The 9,055-nt window shown below is 35.9% G+C and overlaps 1 protein-coding gene across 2 annotated transcripts; it reads left to right on the top strand.

Annotated features, from left to right (window-relative positions):
• Window positions 1-630: 630 nt before the first annotated feature.
• Window positions 631-8,478, top strand: LOC103453623 (exportin-T-like). Of its 2 annotated transcripts, none has more exons than XM_008393179.4 (15): window positions 631-2,825; window positions 3,016-3,105; window positions 3,242-3,331; window positions 3,477-3,581; window positions 3,881-3,940; window positions 4,228-4,290; window positions 4,381-4,476; window positions 4,711-4,875; window positions 5,470-5,643; window positions 5,740-5,805; window positions 5,891-5,989; window positions 7,054-7,200; window positions 7,748-7,851; window positions 8,053-8,095; window positions 8,200-8,478. In XM_008393179.4, exons 1-13 carry the CDS (start codon window positions 1,101-1,103, stop codon window positions 7,835-7,837), a joined length of 2,970 nt encoding a protein of 989 aa, XP_008391401.1. In that variant the 5' UTR covers window positions 631-1,100; the 3' UTR covers window positions 7,838-7,851; window positions 8,053-8,095; window positions 8,200-8,478. The 2 variants fall into 2 exon arrangements, with proteins under 2 accessions (XP_008391401.1, XP_008391400.1); XM_008393178.4 differs by having other exon boundaries at window positions 7,748-7,930.
• Window positions 8,479-9,055: the final 577 nt, after the last annotated feature.

Here is a 9,055-nt window from a genome sequence, read left to right as displayed (position 1 = left end):
TTGAACTATTATGTCCTAAATGTATTTTCTCAAAATTGATTTCCATCTTTTTATTAATCATAGGATTCTGTTTTTATTTTTCCAATGAAAAAATTCCAGCTTTATTTATGTAATTTGATCCTTCACCAAATTTCAAGCAACCCACAACGGTACGACGTTCTTTTTCTTTAACTTCCTAAAGAGGCTTTCTTATGGTATGATTCTTTATAGATTATCCAGTATCTCATAATTTAACATTGATTTTCGTGTTAACATTATAAAATATTGTGTTAAAAATATAAACTAATAGAAAATGCACGTAAAATCCCATTTTTAATTTTTTTTTTCAACTCAATGGCCTTAATAAAACTAAAATACCTCTGTAAGTATTCCGAATTACCATGATCAAACCACCATTGTCCCCTTTTCAAAGAATTTTTTTCTAGGAAAACTAATGAAAATGGCTTGAAAACTTTGAGTTTTAATGATAAGGACAAAATAAAGGGTAAAGTAAATAGTACCAAGTTTAACTTTTTAATATAAAAATATGATTTTTCGTTAAAGTAAACAATATCGTGAACTTTTCGTTAAAACTTTCAATTTTTTTTTCTCTTCAATTCTTAAACCCTTGTCTACCTTCCTTCGTACTTTACAGTCGTCTCTCTCTCTCTCTCTTTCTCTCTCTCTCTCTCTCTCTCCTATTTACTACCTCCGGAAGACTGAGAAGACTAAACAAAAAAACTATAAATTGAAACCAATCCAAATCAGCCTTCTAGGGTTTGCTCTCCAACACACAAACACAAAAGCCACGGACACAAAAACCCTAACTCCCTCTCTCTCTCTACCACATTGATCTTCCAATTGATCCGATCCAATCCAATAAAGAATAACTTTACAAAGGTAAGCTCTTCCATAGCTCTCAATTTCTCTGTCCTTCTCTCTCATTCGATCTCAACCCTTTTGAATCATCGTCGGATTCTGGAATCCCAGAGCTGCCCTTGTGAAAAACCCAGATAGGAAAACCGTAATTTTGTTGGAAAAACACCTAATCGGAGCTTAAAGTTTGAAACTTTGAGAAAAAAATTAATTGGGTTTTGGACCTGAGGGTGGGTTTTGGGTCCATGGATGATCTCGAAAAAGCAATACTTATATTGTTTGATGAGTCGGGCACCGTTGATTCTGAGCTGAAACAGAAGGCAAAAGATTACTGTGATAAAATCAAGGAGGAAAAAGCGATATGTAGTGTTTGTATTGAGAGGTTGTGTCTTTCGAGTTTAGTTCAAGTTCAGTTTTGGTGTTTGCAGACTCTACAAGAGGTTATTAGGGTCCGGTACTCGTCGATGAGTCTAGATGAGAGGTTTTTGATCAGAAAATCGGTGTTTTGGATTGCATGTCTAGGTGGGTTTGATGATAAGAGTGCTGTTAGGGTTTTAGAAGGTCCTGCATTTATAAAGAATAAACATGCGCAGGTTTTAGTGACTCTGATTTACTATGAGTACCCATTGATTTGGTCGTCAGTGTTTGTTGATTTTTTGTCACAACTGAATAAAGGCGCAGTGGTGATTGATATGTTTTGCCGGGTTTTGAATGCTCTGGATGAGGAAGTGATTAATTTGGATCACCCTCGGACACCTGAGGAACTATCAGTGGCAGCGCGGATTAAGGATGCTATGAGGCAGCAGTGTGTAGCACAAATAGTTAGAGCCTGGTACGACATTGTGTCTATGTATAGGAACTCTGATGAAGAGCTTTGTGCTAGTGTATTAGAATCAATGAGGAGGTTTATCTCTTGGATTGATATTAGATTAATTGTGAATGATGCCTTTATCCCGTTATTGTTTGAGTTGGTTTTGGTTGATGGGGTCTCCGAACAACTTCGTAGTGCAGCAGCTGGATGTTTGTCAGCAGCAGTATCAAAAAGGATGGATCCACAGGCAAAACTACAGCTGTTGCAAAGTCTTCAAATGCGTCAGGTTTTTGGACTAATAGCTCAGGATAGTGACTCAGAGTTGGTTTCTAACGTAGCTGCATTGCTTACTGGGTATGCAGTTGAGGTTCTTGAGTGCTTTAAACGGTTGAATTCTGAGGATGCTAAGGGTATTTCAATGGAGCTTTTGAATGAAGTTTTGCCCTCTGTATTTTATGTGATGCAGAACTGTGAGTTGGACTCGACATTTAGCATTGTGCAATTTCTTTCAGGTTATGTTGGCACAATGAAGAATCTTTCCCCACTGAGGGAAACACAGCTGGGTCATGTGGGTCAGATTTTGGAAGTGATCCGTTCGCAGATCCGCTATGATCCTATGTACCGTGAAAATCTAGATATATTGGATAAAATTGGAAAAGATGAGGAAGATAGGATGGTGGAGTTTAGAAAGGATTTGTTTGTGCTGCTGCGTAATGTAGGTCGTGTAGCACCTGATGTCACTCAGATATTTATTAGAAACTCGTTGGCTAGTGCCGTTGGATCATCATCAGACTGGAATGTTGAAGAGGTGGAAGCTGCACTTTCACTTTTCTATGCATATGGTGAGTCAATAAATGGCGAGGCAATTCGAACTGGGAGTGGTCTATTGGGTGAATTGGTACCAATGCTTTTATCTACAAGGTTCCTTTGCCATTCAAATAGGCTAGTTGCACTTGTGTATCTAGAAACGGTAACAAGATACATGAAGTTTGTTCAGGAGAATACTCAATATATTCACATGGTTTTGGCTGCCTTTCTTGATGAAAGGGGTATACACCATCCAAATGCCAATGTGAGTAGAAGGGCGAGTTATCTGTTTATGAGGATTGTGAAATTGTTGAGAGTGAAGCTTGTTCCTTTCATAGAAAATATTTTGCAGGTATGAGACGAACTGTAGTTCCCCAACTGCATTCCTATACATCAACATACTTATATTTCAGTTCCTCCACGCTTGATTAATTTGCTTTCACCTTTTCTTTTTATCTTCTGTGAATAGCTTTCCTAAATTTATCATTATTTTTCCACCTTCACTCCATCTCCTCTAAACTAATCTAAATGGATTTTTTCAGAGTTTGCATGATACAGTTGCTGGGTTTACAAGAATTGATTATACATCAAAAGAGCTTTCGGGGTCTGAAGATGGTAGTCACATTTTTGAGGTATTGACTTAATACTTTTTGACATCTGTTAAGCCTTTTAATGTGTGTGCACGAGTGTTTATGAGATGGAAGGAAGTTTTCTCAATAGAGACTGGGTGCTCTGTTCCATTTTAATGTGTATTTGGTCTCTTCGCAGGCAATTGGTTTATTGATTGGCATGGAAGATGTACCACCAGCAAAGCAATCTGATTATCTCTCTTCACTTCTCACTCCTCTTTGTCAACAGGTTGTTGAATTTGCACATATAAATACATAATTGCATGGCAGTCACTCTTCCTCCTTCACACCCTCAAGATATTTTGTTCTAACTCAAATTAAGAACTGAGTTAAAATGTGAACTAAGCATTTGACCTGGTCTTCCTACCATCTAGGTTGAAGTATTGCTCATGAATGCCAAAGTATTGACTCCAGAAGAGGCACCAAAAAAATTTGCTAATATTCAGCAGATAATCGTGGCGATTAATTCTCTCAGCAAGGTTCTTCAACATCCTCTGACCCTTTAGTTAATGTGTTTCTTGGCCCCTTTTTTTTGTACTAAATATCATATGCTTCTAAAAAAATTATAAAAACTCTTGATCAATTCGCTTACGATGTTTGGTACCGTAAAAGAGAAGAGTTTTTATGTTCTAAAGTTTTTTTTTTTTTTGGGTTGAATATGTTGTAGCTTATAATAGAAGTATAAAACTCTTCAGCCCTTGGCCCCTCTTCCTGCCTTGCCTTAGTAAGCACTATATGGTTTCAGAAAATTAACTACTGAAATTTATGTACCACCCAGGGATTCAGCGAGCGTCTTGTGACTGCTAGTCGACCTGCAATTGGTCTCATGTTCAAGCAGGTTAGCATCTATACCTTGTATTTGTTGCTCACCTTCCTTTCTGAATGATTTTTTCCTCTGATTAGAATTGTTGATTTGGGGCTTTACGAGTTTGTTGTGAATAACTGTTTCTAGACCTTGGGTTTTTCCTATTTGATGAACTCTATGATCAGCAATCCTATGCTTTCTGATATTCAAATACAGCTTTATAACATTTGATATTTACAATTTCCTTTTTAAGCCTTCTAATTGTGTGATTAGAATATTTTCATGTTTTAACAATATGTGTGTTTCCCCTTGTTATCCAGACATTAGATGTTCTCCTTCAAGTACTGGTTGTGTTTCCTAACGTAGAGACTTTGCGCAGTAAGGTAAGGAGTCCTGTGTGGGATACCAGATGTAATTTGATTTGGAGTTTATCATCTGCACTTTACCCTGATGCAATTGTAAGTGGTATCCAGGTAACATCATTTGTACACCGCATGGTGGACACTCTAGGAGCATCTGTGTTTCCTTACCTCCCAAAGGCCTTGGAGCAGTTGCTTGTGGATAGTGAGGTAGAAAACAGTTATAACTATGTTCTTTACTTTTGAGTTTTTCATTAGATCTAACTTTAACAAAATGCTTTTTTGGTAATCAATAGAGAATAAATTTTTGCCACTACTATGTCACCGAGATATAAAATTAGAAAATAACAGTTCTGTGCTACATAAGTTTATTTTGCACCAGTTGTCTTTCCCTGTTTTTTTTTTTCACCAACAAGATTTGATTATGGATTTAATTTGATGCAGCCAAAGGAATTGGTTGGTTTGCTTCTGTTGCTTAATCAACTGATATGCAAGTTCAACACATTATTCCGTGACATACTGGATGAAGTATTTCCTGCTATTACTGGTAGGATATTAAATATTATTCCAGTAGACACACTCCCCTCAGGACCTGGATCTAATACTGAGGTATGATTCAATGATTATTGGTGTTTGTAGTTCATAACTAACTCTGAATGCTTTTCCAGCATTAGATTACCTGTTCCTCGTACTAAGTATATGATCTCTCATAAATTGAGTTTTATGATAACACTGAATGTGCCTGCTTTTAGAAGTCTTATCTGTTAATCTCATAAAATAATTATACAAAAGTTTATTACTTAAATGAGTATTTTGTGTCTTTCTGTCTTTTTAAGCGATATTAGTGCGTGTTTTCTTTCCTTAATATTTGGTTTTCATCTTTTGGCGGGGGGATATAAGAGAAAAATAGGGAAAAGAAGACACCAACTTGGGCAATTTAAATGCTCAACGTTGAATTAAAAGTTAGTGTTGAGTTAAACAGATCATAAATTATAATCTTCTGCATTTCCACTTATTCTTTTCCTATCTTGATAGCAATGAGTTTGATTGTGTGTGCTTCATATTTATTGCTATGAAAGCTTCTGTGGATCTAAAACTATTTTGTGCATCATTTTGAAATTTGAATATTACTTGAACAGTATAGAAAATTTGTTTGTTGAATCTCAAGGCTGGAACGTTTAATATTCTTCGTTCTTTTTGTAGGAAAATCGGGAATTGCAAGAACTTCAGCGAACATTGTATACATTTCTTCATGTGATAACCACACATGATCTATCTTCTGTATTCCTATCCCCCAAAAGTAGGAGCTACTTACAGCCAATTATGCAGTTGCTTTTGTTAACGTCTTGTAAGCACAAGGATTTTCTTGTAAGAAAGGTATGTGTACTTGGTTTACCTTTGTAAGTTTGGTTCTTATTCATTCTAATTACTCTGCAGTAGAATAATTTCTAATATAATATTTCTTTAACTCAGTCGTGCGTTCAGATATTTATTAGGCTGATTAAGGATTGGTGTGCGATGCCTAATGGTGAAGAAAAAGTAAGAGCTTAAATTTAGTCCTTCCTCCTGCTTGATAATGTTGAAACATATATCTTTTCATCTTAAAATGGTGTCCTTGTTTCAGGTACCTGGTTTCCAGAGTTTTATAATAGAGACCTTTTCTACAAACTGTTGTTTGTACAGCCTGCTGGACACCTCTTTCGAATTTCGTGATGCAAATACTGTAAGATTTGAATTTTTACTCTTTTTGATATTTTTATTGATAGTTTGCCTTCTTATATAGAGTAGATGCACCATAAAACCTAGAGTAAACTTAGTTGCTGACTAGAAATTTAGAAAATAGATCTGAAGACAGGGATATTCTATTTAAACGGTGTTTACTTATCTTAGAAGTTCTTAATTTGAAATGAAAAATTATAGATTAATGAAAATTATCATTGAATTGATTTTTGCACATGTCATGTATGTTAAGAGGAGATTTGATTTTGGAGAAGTTCTGGAATCCATTTATGTGGGTGTTGAGTAGTTGAGATAAAAGTGTGGTAGACTAGGTAATAAGAGCCGTTAGTTTGAGTTAAGCAACAATTGAACGGATTGTTTTGCACTTTCTTCCGCAAGGGCCAAGGTCTGGATCGTAAGTTGGCAGTTGGTTTGTGGCGTGTGTTCTTAGAAATAGGAAGAAGCTGAAATCTGTTACTTAACTGTTGTGTTAAATCTGTATTTGGCTGATCTCTATATAGTCCGTCTATAACTTTTCTTAGTTACATAGGTTTAAAACTAGTGCCATTTAAGCAGCTGTTTAGGTATCCTTAAGAATAGGAAGAAGCTGAAATCTGTTACATAACTGTGATGTTAAATCTGTATCTGGCCGATACATATCAGTCTATAACTGTCTTATTTACAGCTGTTAAAACACGTGGCATTTAAGCAATTAGCTATCCCCAAAAGTTGGAAGTTCTACATGCTAGAAAAAATATTTTTTTGTTTATTCAGACTGGTTATTTCCATTGTCTGTTAAAGAAAATTACACATAAACATTGCTCGATAAAATACAATTGAAGTGCATAATGACTTTCCTGCGTGGAGGAGTTTTGTATTTTGGGTCTGTATAACTTGTATTTCCTATTGAGGTTTGTTGCGGATCTTGAATTAGTTTTGTTTTGTCAGCATTGCATTGTTTTGAGAAATTGTGTTGGCTTAGAAATCTATTGATATTTGTTATGGGTCTTGGATTAATTTTGTTGCTTCATAACTTACCTTTAAGATTGTTATTTTTATCTGGGGCAGCTCGTTTTGTTTGGAGAAATTGTACTTGCTCAGAAGGTTATGTATGAAAAGTTTGGCAATGATTTTCTAGCTCATTTCGTCTCAAAGGGTTTCCCAGCAGCACATTGCCCCCAAGATTTGGCTGAGAAATATTGCCAGCAGCTGCAGGTAAAAAGGTCACTGTAGATTATTTGGATTCATGAGTTTTGGTGGACCAAATAGAAAAGTCTCTCTATTAATTAGCTTGTTTTTGCATGGCTGCCTATTCCACTTTTAACACCGGCTAAGAGGTCTAGATGTGCAAAAGATGTATCTGAGCCGGAAGAGAGGCTTCCCTCCTCTTCTGATCAAGAAAAACTGGGCTATAACCAACGTTGGGGTAATGAATGGATAAAAATTACACGTACTTGAAAACCAATTGAAAACCAAAATTAGTTGATTAAGGTATATACCCATTCTTGAATAAGTGAGGAATTGGCAATGGTTGTGCTACTTTATTTAATGTTGTAATCTCCTAGCTTATCATTTAGTTTAGGCTTCTAAAGAATTGGTGAATTGACTTGTCTCTCCGATAACCAAATCGCTGTAGTTATTCCCAGTGGATTTAGGATTGGCTTACGAAATGTTCCTAAAAGTATATTTGCTTGAAGAAAAAGGCAGAACTGAATATTTAGTAGGACAGTACTGATTATTCATTGCTCATTCTGTTATGCAGGGTAGTGATATAAAGGCATTGAAGTCATTCTACCAGTCACTTATTGAAAGTTTGAGACATCAGCAGAATGGGAGCCTTGTTGTCAGATAGCATCGTCACAGTAGGTGAATGACATTATCTCATGTCAGAATGTTCCCGGTTTTTGTTGTCACAATTCTGGCAATGCATTTTTGTTCACCGAAGGTAGTGTAGCTTGTCTGTGTGCTCGTGCGTGTGTCCGGTGATTAGTTGTATCTATTTTGGTTTGAAATATTTTGTCTTCGTGTATATCTTCTATAACGCACTTACTCTGGTAAACATTTCAGGTTCTTTCTGTATATAGCTTCTGTGCGGCTATGTTTTAAGAAGGTATAGCTTCTTCGTATTAGTTTTAAACGGAACATGATAAATGTAATGTGAATGACTTGTAAAGTTGCTCATTTGTTCTTTTTTCCCTTCCGATTGTTCTACAGTTGCATATTTACGGAGGAAGTTCTGTTACATGATGGAGCTGCAAGGTCCTTGTGTTTTGCGCCTGTATAATGATAATTTTTTTTCTACCTGGTCTCGTAAACCTCCTAAGTTTTGTATTCTTTTAGTCGTTTACGGTTTTCCAATCTTTGATTCATCCAAATTTTACGCTTCTTTAGTCATGCTTTACTGTTTGAAGCTCCTGTAGTTAACATTTGTTTGTATACCTTTTATAGTCAATAATTAACACAAAAAAAAAAAAGATGTCAAGTCCATGCTCAGACGGTTCGTTTTCGTGTACCTTTGATTCCGAAAATCTACTCTTTATGTTTTAGTTGCGGAACTTTTTGGTCCGTATAACGGAGATGTCATTATAACGAAATTTCAAGTCAATCAAACAAAGAACGCGTGGACAAGATAAATTGCGTAAAAATGCATTATTGCATGTTATGATGTTGCAATGACATTTCTGTTGTACATTCGATTGATAAGAACGCATGGACAAGTTTAATTGCGTAAAAATGCATTATTGTATATTATGCTTTTGCAATGATATTTCTGTTGTACATAGGTTTCTTGGCAGAAGGAGTTGTGAAGGAGTTGTGATTGTGAGTTGTGTTTGAAATCACATTAACAACCATCAAGTGATGCGCTGATTTAGTGGTATAATTGTCTGTGGACTAAATCGAAGGTTTATTGACGTTGTTGGTATGTGGGGGGATGAATTGTACCAAGGTTTCTGTCAACCTTATTGGAAGACATTCTTTGCTGTTGACTGATGACTTTTGGGCGATTGTAGCAATATTTTCTTAATTTTGTTTAGAGTAGCAACTTTAGTTCGTCGCATTAGCTAACGTT

Source organism: Malus domestica, chromosome 09 (assembly GCF_042453785.1).
Source record: "Malus domestica chromosome 09, GDT2T_hap1".
Classification (NCBI taxonomy): domain Eukaryota; kingdom Viridiplantae; phylum Streptophyta; class Magnoliopsida; order Rosales; family Rosaceae; genus Malus; species Malus domestica.
This window is presented reverse-complemented; position numbering and strand designations above follow the sequence as displayed.